Genomic DNA, 18903 nt, shown 5'->3' on the forward strand with positions numbered 1-18903 from the left:
GGAGTGGGTTGCCATGCCCTCCTCCAGGGGATCTGCCTGACCCAGGGATTAAACGTGTGTCCCTTATGTCTCCCGGAGCGGCAGGTGGGTTCCTTACCTCCAGTGCCGCCTAGGACGCCCAGGAGGCTCCTCTTGGGAGGACAGTAGCTCTGCTGGATGAGGCTTCACTCTCAAGGCCACGTGCACGTGTGCTTGCGCGCTCGCTGAGTCGTGTTTGACTCTCTGCGACCCCGTGGACCGTACCCCACCAGGCTCCTCTGTCCACGGGATTCCCAGAGAAGGAGACGGGAGTGAGTTGCTGTTTCCTTCTCCAGGAGTTCTTCCCAACCCAGGGATCGAACCTGCATCTCCTGCACTGGCAGGCGAATTCTGTACCACTGCATTGCCTGGGAAGCCCACATCTCCATCAAGGCTGTTTCCAGATACAGTTGACTTTAACAACATAGGTTTGAACTGTGAGGGTTCACTTACATGTGGAAATTTTTCAGTAGTAAATAGTACAGTACTACGCACCCTGTGCTTGATTGAACCCATAGATGTAGGACCTTAGGTAGGAAGGACTGACTGTAAGTTGTGTGTGGATGTTTGACCATGTGGAAGGTCATCATCCGTAACTCTTGCATTGTTCAGTGGTCACTACACAGTCACATTAGGGGTTGGGACTTCAACATACGAGTTTTGGGGGACAGATACACTGTGGAAGGCCAGGATTGGCAAGTGGAATTAGAACAGGATTGTATTAAAATATAATTGTTATATTTTTTTCAGAATAATGTATGCATGTAAGTTTTTTTTAAGTACAAAAGAGATTTTATTGGAATCTCTTCCTTCTCACCCTATGCTGGATCTCCAAACAACTTCAGTTCTTCTGATAATGTTCATATCACTAAACAATAATTTTGTATGTGTTTCTTTAATGTTCAGTTTTAGACATTATTTATTGACCTTTTGCAACAGTGGATGAGGTGTTGGTTGATTGTGCTGCTCGTGCTCTCTGAGTACCTTGATTTTGATGGATGAGACTCTGGATTTTTGCAGGGCAAGCTATTTCCTTCTTTGGCTGTATCTTGTGTGTATTGTGGCTTGTGGTTTTCCCATCAGTCCTCTTATCACATTCCATTTTCTGGAAGTAGATGACATCTTAACCTTTTCCCCTTCCCATTTTACTTTTTATATAGTTTTAAACACGTGTAATAAATTATTCCTTTTTTGCCCTGCCAGTAAGGGGAAGAAAAGGAAAAAGTGGTCACCATGCTATCTTGGATCGAAAGTACCAGAATTGCGTCGGTTCCAGGAACTTTTGTGATTTCTGATTTCTAAGGCCATTTGAAGGATCCTGACTAGTACCCTCAAGGCCTAACAGACTGTTGTTGGGAAGAATGAATTGGGTTGACTAATATCTTAGGTTCACACTTAAGTTTAATTCCTATTAGACCTAGAATCAGCAGTCTTGAAGCATAAGAGTAACCTGTAAATGAGGAAGATTTCACTGTAATTTGCTGGTTCTCTTGTATTTTTTATGTCATAAGTTTTTTGTTGCACTCTTTTCAGGGTCATAGTAGAATTCATTTACAATTGCTTAAATTGGAAAGGCACTAAACTTTTTGTAGTGAAGCGTTTGCTTGAAATAGCAAGCACTAAGTACAACTTTTTGTTGAATTTTGGGTAGTGAGCATTACTCAGTACATAGATGAGGGAGTGCCTGAATACACTTTGCAGGACATGAGATTGTTGTGTTTATTCAAAGGTAAACAAGCGAACGAAATTGTGTTTGTAAGATTAAGAAATAAAATTGCCCCAAATTGGTGTTGACTTGCTTTTGTAAAAAAGTTACATTGGAAAACACCCTGCCCATTCATATACAAATTGTTGGGGACACTTTCTGACTTGTAGGGCTGAGAGAAAGTGTTTGGGTTTGGTTGTAGACCACCGCAATAAAGCGAATATCACAATAAAGCGAGTCACGTGAATTTTCTGCTTTCCCAGTGCAGATAAAAGTTATATTTACACTACACTGTAGTCTAGTAAGTGTGCAGTAGCATTCAGTCTAAAATGTGGACACACCTTAATTTTACAACTTCATTGCCTGAAAATGCTAACCATCATCTTGTAATCTTTTTGCTGGTGGAGGGTCTTGGCTCAGTGCTCATGGCTTCAGACTGATCAGGGTGGTGGTTGCTGAAGGTTGGGGTGGCTGTGGCAGTTTCCTAAAATAAGAAAACAGTGAAGTTTGGTGCATAGGTCGATTCTTCCTTTTACAAACAATTTCTCTGTAGCATGCAATACTGTTTGGTAGCATTTTTCCATAGTAGAAATTCTTTCAGAATCAGAGTTAGTCTTCTCAAATCCTGTCTTATCAACTACATTTATGTAATATTCTGTTTGTTGTCATTTCAACAATCTTCACAGCATCTTCACCAGGATAGAATTCTGTTTGAGAAATTCTGTCCTCTTTTTGCTTATCCGAAAGGGGCAACTCCTCATCCATTAAAATTTATCATGAGGTGCAGCAGTGTAGTCACATCTTCGTGCCTCACTTCTAATTCTAGCTCTCTTGCCATTTCCACCACATCTACAGTTAGCTTCCTCCATGAAGTCTTGAACCCCTCAAAGTCAGATACCATGAGGGTTGAAATCAACTTCTTTCAGACCCCTGATAACATTGCTATGTTGACCCCTCCTGTGAATCATGAGTGTTCTCAGTGGCACCAAGAACAGTGAATCCTTTCCAGTAGCTGTTCAGTTTACTTTGCCTAGAACCACTAGAGGAATCACTATCTGTTGCAGCTATAACCTTACTAAATATATTTCTTGTTAAGACCTGAAAGTTGAAATGAATCCTTGATCTGTGAGCTACAGGATGGATGTTGCCTTAGCAGTCATGCAAACACTAATCTCCATCAGAGCTCTGGCTTGATCAGGTGTGTTGTTGATGAGCAATAATGTCTTGAAAGGATTTTTTTCCTGAGCAGTAGATCTCAACAATGGATTTAAAATATTTTCAGTCAGCCATGTTGTAAATAGATGTCCTTTCATCCAAGTTTGTTGTTCCAGTGAGAGAGCCCGGGCATAGCAGATTGAGCGTGACCCTTCAAGGCGGTAGACTTTTCACATGGGAGACGAGGACTGGCTTCTGCTAGTCATTGGCTGCATTGGCCCCTTACAAGAGTGTCAGCCTGTCTTTTGAAACTTTGAAGGCAGGCATTGATTTCTCCTCGTTAGCTGTGAAAGTCTACTGACTTCTTCCAGCTTAAGGCTGTTTTGTTCACGATGAAAATCTATTGTGTGTGGAGGTGCCTGCATTAATTACTGGCGCTAGATCGTCTGTGTAAGTTGCAGCATCTTCCCCATCAGCATTCGGTGTGTCGCTTGCACTTCTGTGTTGCCGAGATGACTTCTTTCGTTAAATCTCATGAATCAGCTCTGCCAGTTTCACACTTCTGCAGCCTCCTCACCTCGCAGCCTTCAGAGAATTGAGCGGAGTAGAAACTTGCTCTGTCTTTGGCTTTCCGGAACGTGGCAGCTGGTTTACTCTTCTCTCCAGACACTAAGACTTTCTCTGTATCCGCAGTAAGGTCTCTTTGCTGGCTCATCATTTGTGTGTTCATTGGAATCGCACTTAATGTCCTTCAAGAACTTTTCCTTTGCATTTACAGCTTAACTGGTGCAGGAGGCTTATCAGCATGCCTTCTTCACTAACTCACCCAGAGTTGCTGCAACCTTCAGTGTGTCTGCAAAACACAGTGAAGTGAAAGATGCCTGTTGTGTGATAGCAGCTGTGTAGCCTTCAAAGCCTAAAATGCATGCTGTGCTGAACCCTGGCCTAATCAGTAGTGGACAACTTTAAAAGTCTTTGTTAGAAATAAGCTTTTTGGTGGGGTAGCCAGCCAGCAGCTAAGAAACTGTTTAGGTTAAAGATTCCTCAGGCCTTGATTAAAGTCATTAGAAACTGATTTGATTTGAAGTTATTTTCAGATCTAAAAATACTCATTTCATATGGTGCCTACAAGTGATAAAGTAGAAAATTTAAGTGTTACTGATTCTTCAGTGTACCTGAAGGGAGTTGGAAAAACAAAAGAATGCCTGAATTGGACTGAAAACCCAGGCTGCTGTTTAATATCTTTCCTGTGAATCAATAAGTCTTAAGTAGCCAAAGGAAGGGCAATACTGGGATGTTGTTAAATTTGAGTAAAGGCATTCTGTGAAGAATTAGATGACATGATCGATGCCTCTTCTCTGGTGATTAGATTTTAAGAAGTGAGATTTTAGACAATCTTGTTGGATAGTTAGTTGAAAGCATATGTATTAAGTGAACCTTTGAAAAGTACTTTCTAATTGCTTAGTATTTCTCTAAGTAGTACTTTAAGTTTCTGCAGTAGGTACATTTTTTAAAAGAGCTTCTCTGATAAGAGCTGACTTTTGACACTGTTGAAATGTTTTGTAAGTCTAAATTACATTTCCCCTACCTCGTTCTTCCCACCACCACCCCCACCAGTGCCTCCCTCCCCCCAAAAAAGAAGAAAGAAGCTTTTGATCTGCTAGAATATGGGCTAGTGCTTGATCAAAACTTTAGGGTGATTGAAACCACACAAAATGAAGTGAATTGTCAGCTCTGGGAAGACACTGAGGTGTCTTCATTCTCCTAGTGATATAAATTAGTATGGAATGTCCCTTCAGGAACCTGAGTGAGTTTGATGCACACTTGAATATTGTTCATTTAAATGGAAAATGCCTACCAAAGAGAATTTGAATAATGTCTAACCCTGTTGAGTGATTTACGTGTGTTTTAAAGCTTTATATGCAATGTTTCTGTGAAATGAATATTACTTCTATTTTGTAAATGGGAAAAGTAAGGTTCAGAGGTTTGGCAGCTTGTAACAGAGTTGGAATTCAAATTCAGGTGTTTCTGTGCAAAGCTTGTACAATCCTATGTCTTATATGTATTTGTCCACTTAAATTTATTAACAAATTCTTCTTCTCTATCAGACACTGAGGATAAAGAGTGGATAAAGGGAAACAAAGATGCAAGCAAAAAAGGCAGAGTTTCTGTTCTTAGAGCTTTTTTTCTAGTAGAGTAGTAGTAACAGGAGTGTTAGTTGCTCAGTCGTGTCTTGACTCTTTGCGACCCCATGGATTGCAAACTGCCAGGCTCCTGACTGTCCATGGAATTCTCCAGGCAAGAATACTGGAGTGGGTTGCCATTTCCTTCTCCAGGGGATCTTCCCAACCCAGGGATTCAATAAACCCAGGTCTCCTGCATTGCAGGTGGATTCTTTACCCCTTAGGAGAGGGCGGGTCTGGATCTCAGATGGGCTACAGTCTGTACCTGCCAACAACTTCTGGGAAATTGAACTTTGCTTTACAAAGCTTGCTGTAGATACTGCAGAATGGGTTCATGTTATTTTGCTCCTGGTGAGTTGACTTGCATGCAGTTAGATTTTATAAAACAGACAAGTAGAAATTGAGGCCACGAGCATATTAAAATTTGGTGTGAGTTTAACAGAGGAGGTTTCTTAAAGGATCTGATGAGATTGTGACCCTGGTTAGGGTTACATCAACAAGTGGAGACCTCTGTGGGAACTTAAAGGGAAAGATGTTTATATTTCTACCAGGGTTCATTTCAGCTTGGACAGTTGTTGGGGTACAGTTCACCTCTTACTGCTTAAACTGCTTTAAAGGAACTTACATCCTTTGTCTCATGATTGTCAGTCTTTGTCATCCTTTGAAACAGTACTTTTAAAAATCAGATATTTGTTACATAATCATACAAGTGTCACATTACTGTGATGAATGTTTCAAAGGTGAATGACAGTACAGTGAGGGTATAAAGGAGTTCTGATTGGGCACATGGAGGGAAGGCTTTCCTCAGTAGGAAAACGAGTGGGGAGAGCCTGGTGCTATACCAAATAGAGGAAGGCTCTGCGGTTTAGGGAACTGAAAAAAGACCATTGTGCCTAGTGCAGAGAGCTGGGGAAGGGCACACGGCAGGAGATGAGACAGAAATTAGACCAGGCACAGGCGTTGTTTTTGTAGATTTTTGTTTCTGTAGTGAGTGGAAAATCGTTGAACTTTTTAAGGTGGTAGAGGAAATGGGTGGGTATCAGTCACCTGATCAGATCAGTTTTTGAGAAGATAGGCATGCCATCTCCATGTGAGAGCCGAAGGCAATTTGGACTTTGGTCATGGTGGTGCTTGGAGGAAGAAGAGACAAATATGGGGAAGACTGGGTAAAAATCAGTAGAATTCAATGATAAATAGGTTATAAGGGGTGCTGGAGCAAATACATCAGAGGACTACCTCGTTGGTTAACCAGCTAAAGCTGTTTTGAGTTGCTTTCATAGTCTGTTCCGTTTTTTTTTGTTGTTTTTTTTTTTTTTGCCTGCACTGGGTCTTTATGGCGAGGGCTTTTCTCTTGCTTGGCGAGGGGGGCTGCTCTGGTTGCAGTGTGCAGGCTGCTCATTGCTGTGGCTTCTCTTGTTGGGGAGCACAAGGGCTTCTGCAGCCTGGGCTCATGGGCTCCGTCGTTGTGGGTCCTGGGCTTCTAGAACTCAGGCTCAGTGGCTGTGGCAGACGGATTTAGTTGCTGGGCGGCATGTCAGATCTTCCAGACCAGGGATTGAACCTGCGTCTCCTGCTTTGGCAGGCAGATTGTCTACCACTGAGCCACCAGGGAAGCCCTGTTCAAGTTGTTTATTCAGGATCATGATGGCCAAAGCTTGGTCTCTCGACTTCTAGGTAATTGTGGTTAAATTCCTAGCATTACCTAGGACCCACTTTTCATCCGGATTTGTTTAAGCCTAGTTGTCTTCTGCTTAATTCCCCTACCTTGTCTTTTCTCTCTAAGCAGTATTATCCTTTGTTGATATGAGAAACTTTAAAACAAATTTTGGGGGGAACGGTGGGATTGTTGCTAAACATTAGGTCCCGACTTCTGAAAGCAGTTATATGGAGACATCCTTCACATACCACACAGTTAACCAATTGAAAGTGTGTAATTCAGTGGTTTTTGGTATGGTGGTGCAGTCTTCACCTCAGTCCATTTTCGAATATTTTCATCACCTGAAAAAGAAATGGTATACTTGTAATTATCACTCCTCATTTCTCCCCAACTGGCCCAGCTGTGGACAGTCCCCAGTAGATTTCTTTTTCTGGACATTTCATATAAATGCGTTTCTATAACGTGCTCTTTTAAATGTGACTTGCTTGTTTTCGAGGTTCATCTGTGCTCTAGCATGCATCAGTACCTCATTCCATTTTCATGGTTAATATTTCATTAATTCGGTAGAACACATTTTGTTTATTCATTCCTCATCTGATGGACATTTAGCTGGTTTCCAATTTTAATGAATTTTTTTATGAGTAATGCTGCCGTGACTGTGTATAACTTTTTATGGTAACATACATTTTCACATCTGTTGGGTATATACCTGGGAGTGGAATTGTTGGCTCATACTGCATATTATTATGTTTAATTTTTTGAAGAACTGTCAAACTGTTTTCCAAAGCTGCTATACCATTTTGCAATCCATTAGGGATATGTCAGGGTTCCAATTTCTCTACATTCTTGCTAACACTTGTCTGTCTTCTTTGATTATAAGCAAGTAAGTGTAAAGTGATAATCTCATAGTGGTTTTGATTTGATTTACTTGATGGCTAATGATGCTGAACTTGACTTTTAAAAGAAAAGCGGAACTTTAATTTCACTGAGGATGTAAAAATAGAAATGTTTTGTATTTCATGTAATTGCATAGAGACCATTAGTTTTACTGTGTTTAAAATTTGTTCTTTTTCATCAGTTGTATTCCCTGAATGACTACAAGCCACCCATTTCTAAAGCGAAAATGACCCAAATTACTAAGGCAGCCATCAAAGCTATAAAGGTGAGTAACACTTTTTACTCTTCTGTTTTCAAAAGGAAATACTCCACTAATATTTCAGAGGAGGGATAATTTTTACAGATTATATATTTTCTTCATCTTTACAAAGTTAGTACATGTTCCAAAATTTGAAAACCCAAAAATTAAAATCTGTCACCTACAAACCCTCCCAACTAGAGATAAACACTTAATATTTTCATAAATATTCTTACATAAACTTTGAAGCAGTCATTTTCTCTTTTCATAGGTAAGAATTTGGATACAGGCATATTGTGGAGAATGTGTTTAACACTGTTATTTGTCACACTGACTTTATAGAATCTTGAAATACTAGTTAAGAAAAGTTTTCTAAGTAAAAATTAATGTGTTGGTTTTTTTTATCTTATTGATTATACTATAGATTTGAAAATAGACCTTTATGGAAAATAATTGGATTACACTGTACACAGGACATTTAAACTCTGGGAAGAGGCCACAGGTATTTAGCTGTTACTCTGACACAGTGGTTTTGAACCTGTGTTGACATATGGATACTGCTACTGCTTTGTCACTTCAGTCATGTCAGACTGTGCAACCCCATAGACGGCAGCCCACCAGGCTCTACCGTCCCTGGGGTTCTCCAGGCAAGAACACTGGAGTGGGTTGCGATTTACTTCTCCAGTGCATGAAAGTGAAAAGTGAAAATGAAGTTGCTCAGTCGTGTCTTAGCGACCCCATGGACCGCAGCCTACCAGGCTTCTCCCTCCATGGGATTTTCCAGGCAAGAGTACTGGAGTGGGTTGGCTTGCCTTCTCCATGACTTATGGATACTTGTGAAAATCTCAGAAGATTGGACTGTCCAGAGAAATACACACATGTACAAAATTTTGCCTCAGAAGGTTGAACTGTTTCTAGAGAAATACACATATGTACAAAATTATCAATAAAATTTCTTGGCTTTGGGGACCTTCTGAAGCTCAGCCATAGACCCTTCTCCAAAATGTCCTTATCCCCAAAGCTAAGACTCCCTGTTCTAGTCCAGTTGTTAAAATTGAGTATGAGTGAGTGGTTATTTTTAATTAAGTAGATCTGCTGTAGGTTCTCAGTGATACGTTTTTCTGCTCGGAGTAAGAACATCAGCCATAACCAGAGGCACCATTATTTAAATAAGTTATCTTTATTTTTTTGTTTCTGTTTGTGTTTTTGGCCTCACTGAGGAGCCTTTGGAATTTTAGTTCCTCAACCAGGGATCCAGCCCTGGGCTCCCAGCAGTGAAAGCGCTAAGTCCTACCCACTGAACTGCCAGGGAATTCCCTGGATAACTTATCTTTGAATAATAGCATTATCTGTTAGATTTAACAGATGATTCTTCATAGAGAGTCTCTATTGGGAGAAAACTTAGATAGTTGATTTTGCAGCATTCTAACGGCCAAATACCTGAACGGTCTAGTGGTTTTCCCTACTTTCTTCAATTTAAGTCTGAGTTTGGCAATAAGGAGCTCATGATCTGAGCCACAGTCAGCTCCTAGTCTTGTTTTTGCTGACTGTATAGAGCTTCTGCATCTTTGGCTGCAAAGAATATAATCAATCTGATTTCGGTGTTGACTATCTGGTGATGTCCATGTGTAGAGTCTTCTCTTGTGCTGTTGGATGAGGGTGTTTGCTATGACCAGTGCCTTCTCTTGGCAAAACTCTATTAGCCTTTGCCCTGGTTCATTCCGTATTCCAAGGCCAAGTTTGCCTGTTACTCCAGGTGTTTCTTGACTTCCTACTTTCAAATCCCTTATGATTATACAGTGGAAGTGAGAAATAGATTTAAGGGACTAGATCTGATAGATAGAGTGCCTGATGAACTGTCGACTGAGGTTTGTGACATTGTACAGGAGACAGGGATCAAGACCATCCCTGTGGAAAAGAAATGTAAAAAAGCAAAATGGCTGCCTGGGGAGGCCTTACAAATAGCTGTGAAAAGAAGAGAAGCGAAAAGGAAAGATATAAGCATCTGAATGCAGAGTTCCAAAGAATAGCAAGAAAGCCTTCCTCAGTGATCAATGCAAAGAAATAGAGGAAAACAACAGAATGGGAAAGACTAGAGATCTCTTCAAGAAAATCAGAGATCCCAAGGGAACAGTTCATGCAAAGATGGGCTCGATAAAGGACGGAAATGGTATGGACCTAACAGAAGCAGAAGATATTAAGAAGAGGTGGCAAGAATACACAGAAAAACTATACAAAAAAGATCCTCACAACCAAGATAATCATGATGGTGTGATCACTCATCTAGAGCCAGACATCCTGGAATGTGAAGTCAAGTGGGCCCTAGAAAGCATCACTACGAACAAAGCTAGTGGAGGTAATGAAATTCCAGCTGAGCTATTTCAAATCCTGAAAGATGATGCTGTGAAAGTGCTGCAGTCAGTATGCCAGCAAATTTGGAAAACTCAGCAGTGGCCACAGGACTGGAAAAGGTCCTTTTTCATTCCAATCCCAAAGAAAGGCAATGCCAAAGAATGCTCAAACTACCGTACAATTGCACTCATCTCACACACTAGTAAAAGTAATGCTCAAAATTCTCCAAGCCAGGCTTCAGCAGTACGTGAACTGTAAACTTCCAGATGTTCAAGCTGGTTTTAGAAAAGGGAACCAGAGATCAAATTGCCAACATCCGCTGGATCATGGAAAGAGCAAGCAAGTTCCAGAAAAACATCTATTTCTGCTTTCTTGACTATGCCAAAGCCTTTGACTGTGTGGATCACAATAAACTGTGGAAAATTCTGAAAGAGATGGGAATACTAGACCACCTGACCACCTGAAGAAAGCTGAGCGCCGAAGAATTGATGCTTTTGAACTGTGGTGTTGGAGAAGACTCTTGAGAGTCCCTTGGACTGCAAGGAGGTCCTGCTAGTCCATTCTAAAGGAGATCAGCCCTGGGATTTCTTTGGACGGAATGATGCTAAAGCTGAAACTCCAGTACTTTGGCCACCTCATGTGAAGAGCTGACTCTTTGGAAAAGAGTGATGCTGGAAGGGATTGGGGGCAGGAGGAGAAGGGGATGGCAGAGGATGAGATGGCTGGATGGCATCACTAACTCGATGGATGTGAGTTTGAGTGAACTCCAGGAGATGGTGATGAACAGGGAGGCCTGGCATGCTGCGATTCATGGGGTCGCAAAGAGTCGGACACGACTGAGTGACTGATTTGATCTGAACGGCCAAATCTTAGTTTTCATACTTATAATCAATGTCTAAATAGCATTAGAGTTCAAATCTCTGTATTTACGTGTAGAATATGAAAGAGAAGGACATGAGCAGTGAACACATTTAACCTAGAGAATTTTCTTCAAAGAAGTGATTTTTCAGTGACTCTGATGAATAATAGCTTCTTGTGCTTTCTTTTTGTTCTCCATCATTGTGGTCTGATTTCTATGATCGTGATCCTGAGATTGTGCAGCATACATATTATCATTTTTGTTCTATGGAATGGTTGATGCATTTTAATAAAAGCTTTTGCTGGACAGAATAGTTTTTAATTGAAGACCTTTAAGGAATAGGTATTAACATTGTTTACATTTTTCAGATGTTGGAATGGTCTATGAAAATTAATTTGCAACAGAATGAAAATAGCTAGATTTAAATTTTTCTCTCAGTCAAGAGAGAAAACATAGTTTACAGTTGAAGCATGGTTTACTGTACTATTTTGATTTACTGGTACTTGGTTTTTTAATTTTGAAAAAATAAAAGCATGTTGCAAAATACAGTGAGCAAATACAAAGCCGCTTAGAATTTCCAGGTATTAGCATCTTGGCCAGTACGTTTGGTTAGTTCTCTACATGTACACACAGACACACATACACACTTTGTCAGGTTTTTTTGACTGAGTCATTTGAGAATTCATTTCAGAATTCATTTAGAATAGCACATAATCCCTAAATACTAGAATTTTAATGTCCTAAAGCAAAGAGATTTCATAGATCAGCAAAATACATCCCATGCAAGAAATTTTACTTTGATGCAACATTATTATCTAATATAATCTACACTTTGATTTATCACTTGTCTGAATGCTAACTTTAGTAGCTAATCCCTGCATTTGTTCATTTTCGGGATCCAGTCAAGGTCCTGTCATATATTTGTCCTCTTACCCAGCCTTTTGCTTTGTTTCCGTTTTGTTTCTCATTGACATTTTTGAAGAGTTTAGATCAGCTGTTTTGCAGTGCTGTGTTACTTTAAACTGCATTTGATGCATATATACGGTTGATATTTGAACTGCTTTTTCAGTCAAATGATACTGTGTTTCATATTAAGGTAAGTCATCGGCTTTTTGTCAGTGTTAAGAGATGATTATTGTGATGGGTGTTTGTTACCATTGCGCACTGTCAACGAAACCTCTGATAACCTGTTATGGAAAAAGGCCTCTGTGAATTGAAAATCTTTGAATTAACATTTAGTAAGCTAACATTTAGTTTTGATCTGAATTACAAATCATACGTAAAGTAACTAGAAGTAAGAAGCTCTGGCAAGATGTTTTCTAGAATAATTATTATTTAATAAAAACCACTCAGTGTGTAAATGGTATTTTATATATTGATTTAAAATATTTAGTTATTTATAAAGTGCCTGATAACTTTTAAGTAGTTGTTTCAGCGAGGTTTTTTTTTTTTTTTTTTTTTCTTAAATAACTTAAACTGTTGAGTAGACTATTACTTTGCAGTAAGGAAACTTTATTGTAGATTTTGATTTGGTGAATATGATTAATGAAGGTTTCCTATATTTTTTACTTTATAAATGTTGGATTTCATGCTGCAGTTGAATGGTCTTGTGTCCCAGTGTCCCTTAAAAGAATAAATTATGGGATCACAAATATAAAACAAAGCACAATTGAGGCTAGTTTTTTAAACAGAAATATGTTGATTATGCAATTGCCATTGAGCTATTAGGTACAAATTCCAGGTAGTTTTTGTTTAACCTATCATTTTTATTTTATTCATTTTTAAGTTTATTCATAGTGTTGTTTTATAAAACTTAAATGTAGAGGGTTTTCTCATAATTGATAAAAGCTCATTTCTGATTTTTAATCCATGTGCTCCCTTCTCTTCTGCTGAATTCATTTTGGCTGATCCATTCGAACATTGTACATCTCTATATTTTGTTCTATATACATGCTAGTTTCATTTTCTAGGAGAAGCAGAAGATAATGAAGTTGAAAACAACTCCCTTGCATACATTTGTTAATGTTCTTTATTTTCAGTTATTTGCTTTTTTCGTGGCAACCCACTCCAGTATTCTTGCCTGGAGGATCCCAGGGATGGGGGAGCCTGCTGGGCTGCCTCAGTGGGGTCGCATAGAGTCAGATACGACTGACTCTACTTAGCAGCAACAGCAGTACTAACTTAATTTAGCCAATAAAATGTTACTGTTGGAGATCTTTACTTTTCCTTCCAGGAAGGAAGAATGTACATCTACCAGTGGCCTACCACCATATTTGGCATGTAACACACTGGATATATTGACCATATACCTACTTCAGGAACCTTTACTGACTTTAGCTAGTGCTCATGTTTATGTTTGTTTATGTTGCATTTGTCTCGGAATTCATGATTAAAATTCATTGCTTTGTTGATAAACCTTTGAAGCTTTGTTAAACTGTATATTTAGCAAGAAAGTTCTAATCAAACATTTAAAACCTTTTTTCCTTTTAGTTCTATAAACATGTGGTACAGAGTGTTGAGAAATTCATTCAGAAAGTAAGTATATAGTTTTCCCTGTATATGCTAAACGTTCTGTAACTGTAGACTAACACCCCGTGCTATTCTCTTTTCAAATACCCAATTTTAAATTGTTTTGATGACTGTTTAAAAGTGATTCCATTTGTTTTAATTTCTAATTAAGAAATAAAATGAAACTGCCTTTCAAATAATTCTAAAAACGAAAGCTTTCAGGTAGATGTGTTTGTTAATTTGCATTTCCATAGTGAGCATCTGTTCTGTGAAGAAAATATTTCAGTATGATTTTTTTAATGAAATTTTAGATTCATTTCTTTTTATATAGCCTTTAAAGAAATCCTCCTTATTCATTTCAAGCTTAATGCCTAGAGAGCAGTCCTCCTTGTAGATAAGATGTAGTAAAATGTAGTAAAAATGCTAGCCACTTTTTTTCTGCTGATTCATTTTGTCTCATCCATTAGGGCAGTTACGCATCTCTACATCTTATTATTAGACCTAAAGTTCCATTTTCCAGGGTAAGCAGAGGGAGACGAAGTTGAAAACAGCTGTTTTTGCATACATTTAGTAATTTTTTTGGTAACCAGAGCCCAAGGTGACTAGGTTATATTTCTTTGCTCCTTTGTGATCAGTGCCTTATCTGTGCTGCTCTTTTTGGGCAGGAGTACCATGACACTTACAATTTGTAAAATGATACTGTAGGACTCTGTCATTGAATTGAGGTTTGGTATTCTGCCCTTTGTTCACTTGCCTAGATGTGAGCAGAACCAGTTTGAGAATCAGAGGTAAATAATCAAAGGTAAATCAAAGGACATAAATTGCAGTATGTTTCTTGAGTGAAAATAGTTGACTGGAGGGGAGGGTGCGTGGATTAAAATAGTATTACTGCATCTCCAAACTATCTGGATAATCTTGAATAAATCAGTTAACTTTTATTTGATTCAGCTTTTTTCTCCTCTTAACATCTTGTTTTCTCAAAACTTAAAGTATTAGTAAAACATATTTTGAGATGAACAGCTAGTAAATTGAAGCTTAAGGTATGGGTTAAAATAACAGGTATGCTGTATGTTTAAGGTAAATCTAACTGTAAGATAGAAATGTTGGTGGTTAGAAAATTTCATTGTTATAAAACTTCAAAAAGGTTCAAATGTCTAAACAGTGTGTCTTGAACTTTCTTTTGTGCATAAGAAACTTGCACAAATTACCTAGGGATCTTGTTGAAATGCAGGTTCTGATTTCCTGAAGGTGGGTCATTTAGACTCTGGTAAAACCAAAGCAGATCAGGCTCTGGTTAAGTTTCTCCTGAGAGTTGTTCAGTCTCTCATTGGTATCTGACTCTTTGCAACCCTATGTGACTGCAGCACGCCAGGCTTCTCTGAGAGTAGACCTTGTTAAGCCGTGAATTCTCTGGCTCTCTTGGAAAGGTTCCTTTTCCTCTCCTTCTGTTGGAAGCAAGCAGTATTCACTTTCAGAATTCGTTTGGTATCAGATATAACTGTGTCCTGAGATAGCCCTCTTTTCTTACACGCTACTGTCAGCATCATTTAGTGCTTTGTAAGTACAGCCACAGTTAATGCAAAGTATAAAAAAAAAGATTGCTCATGATATTGGAGGCTTAGGAATTCTTGTGTTTTTGCTACTGATAGAACTTGAAGAAACAGTTGAAAGACATTTCAGATTTTTTTAGTCTTAATTCTTCTTTCAAGTTTTTAGTTGGTAATGTAACCAAGTTTACCAAATACTGTTATTTTAAAGCTTTTCTACAACATTTAAATCATACATAACTTTTTTTTTTTTGCCATTTTATGTGGCAGGCACATAAAAATACCTAGTGTGATCAGTGAAGGAAATTCCATAGTGTAACATCATAATATGGTGTTTCTAAAGGTTATTGTGAAAGAAGTGTTCATCTTTATAGCTTAATACTAAAACCCCTAACACTTTTGAAGCTTTGGAATCTTCACAGTAGGGAAGAAAGGCCCATTTGTTGTGGTGTGTAGTCATGATTCTTATGTACTGTGCGTTTATAATCAAGAATTTTTGTTATAAATCAAAGAAGAAGGTGTATTTTTTTTAACTCACTACACTAATTGCTTTTATTATTCACCACTCAGTATTTAAAAACTCTTACCAGCAACTTAGCAATTTTATTTAGCCTTACTCTCAAGATAATCATTTCTATAAAATAATACATTAAATATGAGACTACTTTGTCTATTTTTCCAGCATTGAGGAATAGATGACTTTTAACAAAGAAATGTCTTGGCTTTTCATTAAATTTAAACAATTTTTTAAATGGATGTATTATTTGCCTGGCTAGGTAGATAATTATTTGCATGTACGGTAGTCAAAGGAAAATAAGTCATATATGAACTGAGGAACAAATATGCTAGATTGGGGGGGGAACATCAGTGAAAACTATTTCAGACTTCTAAAACAATAACTTTCAACAGAGCAGACAGTGTTGAAACCTAAAACTTTAATGTCCACACATCAGCATTACTGCCCTTTTATTAAATATTTCAAGTACTAAACAGCCAGAACTTTGCAATACTTATAAATTGGTGCTGTCGGTCTCTTCATTTTCTTAATAATGACCTTAAGAAGAAGGGGTTTGAAGGAACAAATTATGGATCATCTAGTCTTTTTGCAGAATGAAGTCACTCATTGTCTTGACTGAAAATACTGTTTAGAAACATGTATCTGTGTGTTGGAGGTGGATTGAAGATCCTTTACTCACTGGTCCTTGGGTCTGAGACATTTCCCAAGAAGGCAGTTTTGATTTAGTGCTCTATAGGATTTCTGTGAAATGGCTCTGGTGAAATGCTTACCTAATTACACTTAAAATTTGAACCTGCTTCTAGCAGCCATAATTTCATTTTAATTAGTATGTATTTGGGAGGCAGGTTTTCTCATGCTTCTGGATATGGGAAAATTGAAGCAGTAAACTTGCTGGTGAAGGGTTCTTCATTGTGCTTAGGAAGGTCCCAGGAGACTCATATTCTTCAGATTAGAAGAAGGATAAGAAACACTGATCAGCGAAGCAGCTAAAACATGTTTTCATAGGACAGATTTTTAGAATCATAATGGTAGTGTCTTACCTTTCATATAGATTTGCATTTGAGAAAAGTTTTAAAACTTCAGGCTCACTGTGTTTAGAATGTTGTAATTTGCTGTTTGATTCCTTCTTTCGTTAGTATAGAGATCCCTTTGCTGTGTGTTTTTTGGATGAAGTCTAAGGCTTGTTGGCAGTACTTTTTTACCAGAGCTTTTCTTTCTTGAATTCACTGCTTGAATTAAAAAATCATTAAACTATATATATATATATATATATATATCCACACCTTTTGTTTTTTGTTGTTCAAGCCAGTTACACAGGGCTATTTTGAAACTTAGGTGATTGGCAGTTGAACTAAATATGTAGAGTAACCAAAGTAGATTCTTTCAAATGCCATTCCAGAGACATGGTATGGAATGGTCAACCTCTGCATGTTCATCACCTCAGCGTGAGCAGTGTGTTTGTGTTTTTATAGATTTCTGGTGACATTTGTCTGTTGAGAATTTTAACCTTCTCATTTGCTTCCTTTCCCACTCTTCTTTTTTCATCAGTGTAAACCAGAATATAAGGTACCTGGACTTTATGTTATTGACTCTATTGTACGACAATCTCGACATCAGTTTGGTCAAGAAAAGGATGTGTTTGCACCCAGATTTAGTAATAACATCATTAGCACTTTCCAGAATTTATACCGTTGCCCTGGAGATGACAAGGTATGCTGCCTTTTTTTTAAGTTGGGGTAGTCATTACCTTTTTGGTCTTAATAAGACTTTCCATTATCGTAATTTATCATTTTATATTATCCTTTATTTGTTATCCTTTGCGCTGTCCATGTTTCTTTTTGTTATTAGACTTTTCTTAAACAGAATGAAAGATATAGTTGGTTTTGCTACTTTTTAATTTATTAAAGCCATTGGTGTTAAAGAAACTGGCTCTAATAAGCATTTGTAATTATTCTAAAATCTTATTTATTTATATGTACAACCAATTCATAATTTTGGTCATTTGACATGAGCTGATACTTACCTATTTAGTTGTCTGTGGAAAATGAATTTACCAAGTAATTAGTAGACAATAACTGCATATCAGAATTCCTTTGTTATGGAAGTGTTTTCTTAGTGCTGGAAACTGGGATAGTAGAAGGTTACATTTCTTGGATGCTGACTTCGAAATTTAGTGTCCTTATTCTGACAGACTTGATTGCAGTGTTGATTTTGTAGGAAAAGTAAGAACAGGTGAAGACTTACTCTAAAGAAGAGGAACCAGACTTAAAAGCTTACCACAAATCTTTTACCTCCTCTCAAGTACAACAAGATTAGGTAGTTTTTATTTTTCATAACTGTTATACAGTCTAGAATCAGGAAAAAGTCTTGTTATACTGGATAGATATGGAGAGAATGTATTATTGTGTCATTAGTTGTAAACTGTTCTTGGGTCTGCCTCTAGAGTCAGATTTTTTTTTCTTCTAACTAATCTTGGTACGTTGATGATTCTTTGCAGGCAGAAAGAATGCTTCCAGTTTTAATGTGATCCATCGTAATTGAGTCTTAAATACCTTAGAACTCCACCTAAAATAACTCATTTGAGATTTTATATAAACATTTTTGATGTAACTTAGACACTTTGATTTAGGAATTTCACTAGTTTGGACTTGGATTTATGTCCATTACAATGAATAAGTCAGTCTTGAATTTGTAGACTTCATAATAAGAATATTTGTCATTTATAATAAAGATTAGTATATAGGGATTTTTTGATAATCACAGTCAGAAAGATTATACTGATACAGTAATCTCAGTGCCTGAACTCCATTAAGTGTCCAAGAAGTATTTTAATCCATCCTTCCTGTCCATGGCCTGAGGAGCCTCTATGATATGACTGTTCTAAAGTTTTGAAAGCAAAAAAATAAAAATAATCATTTTTCTTTTTTCCTCTAGAGTAAAATAGTGAGAGTGTTAAACTTATGGCAGAAGAATAATGTATTTAAGAGTGAGATTATTCAGCCTCTTCTGGATATGGCAGCAGGGATTCCGCCTCCAGTTGTCACACCTGTTCTGGCCAGTACTACTGCTGCTATGAGCAATACTCCAGGTATGTTGCTTTGAGAGAGACTTTCTGAGTGTTCTACTCATGCATTTCAGGTGATTATTCATATATGAAATAATAATTTGACAGTGCAGGAGAATTTGTTTTGCTTTAGGTGAATGAAAGGAACTCTTAATTTGAAGGAACAATAAAATTAGAAATTATATGTGTTTCATTCTTTTCAA

The 18903-nt window shown here is 37.8% G+C and overlaps 1 protein-coding gene across 5 annotated transcripts in view; it reads left to right on the plus strand.

Annotated features, from left to right (window-relative positions):
• Positions 1-18903, plus strand: part of SCAF8 (SR-related CTD associated factor 8) — a 220816-nt gene that overhangs the window by 36016 nt on the left and 165897 nt on the right. For all 5 annotated transcript variants that reach the window (XM_069598778.1, XM_069598775.1, XM_069598774.1 and 2 more), the window contains exons 3-6: positions 7797-7880; positions 13555-13599; positions 17185-17346; positions 18571-18724. In XM_069598778.1, coding sequence (XP_069454879.1) covers positions 7797-7880; positions 13555-13599; positions 17185-17346; positions 18571-18724 — 445 coding nt within the window. The remainder of the gene's footprint in view (positions 1-7796; positions 7881-13554; positions 13600-17184; positions 17347-18570; positions 18725-18903) is intronic.

This window comes from Ovis canadensis, chromosome 8 (assembly GCF_042477335.2).
Source record: "Ovis canadensis isolate MfBH-ARS-UI-01 breed Bighorn chromosome 8, ARS-UI_OviCan_v2, whole genome shotgun sequence".
Classification (NCBI taxonomy): Eukaryota; Metazoa; Chordata; class Mammalia; order Artiodactyla; family Bovidae; genus Ovis; species Ovis canadensis.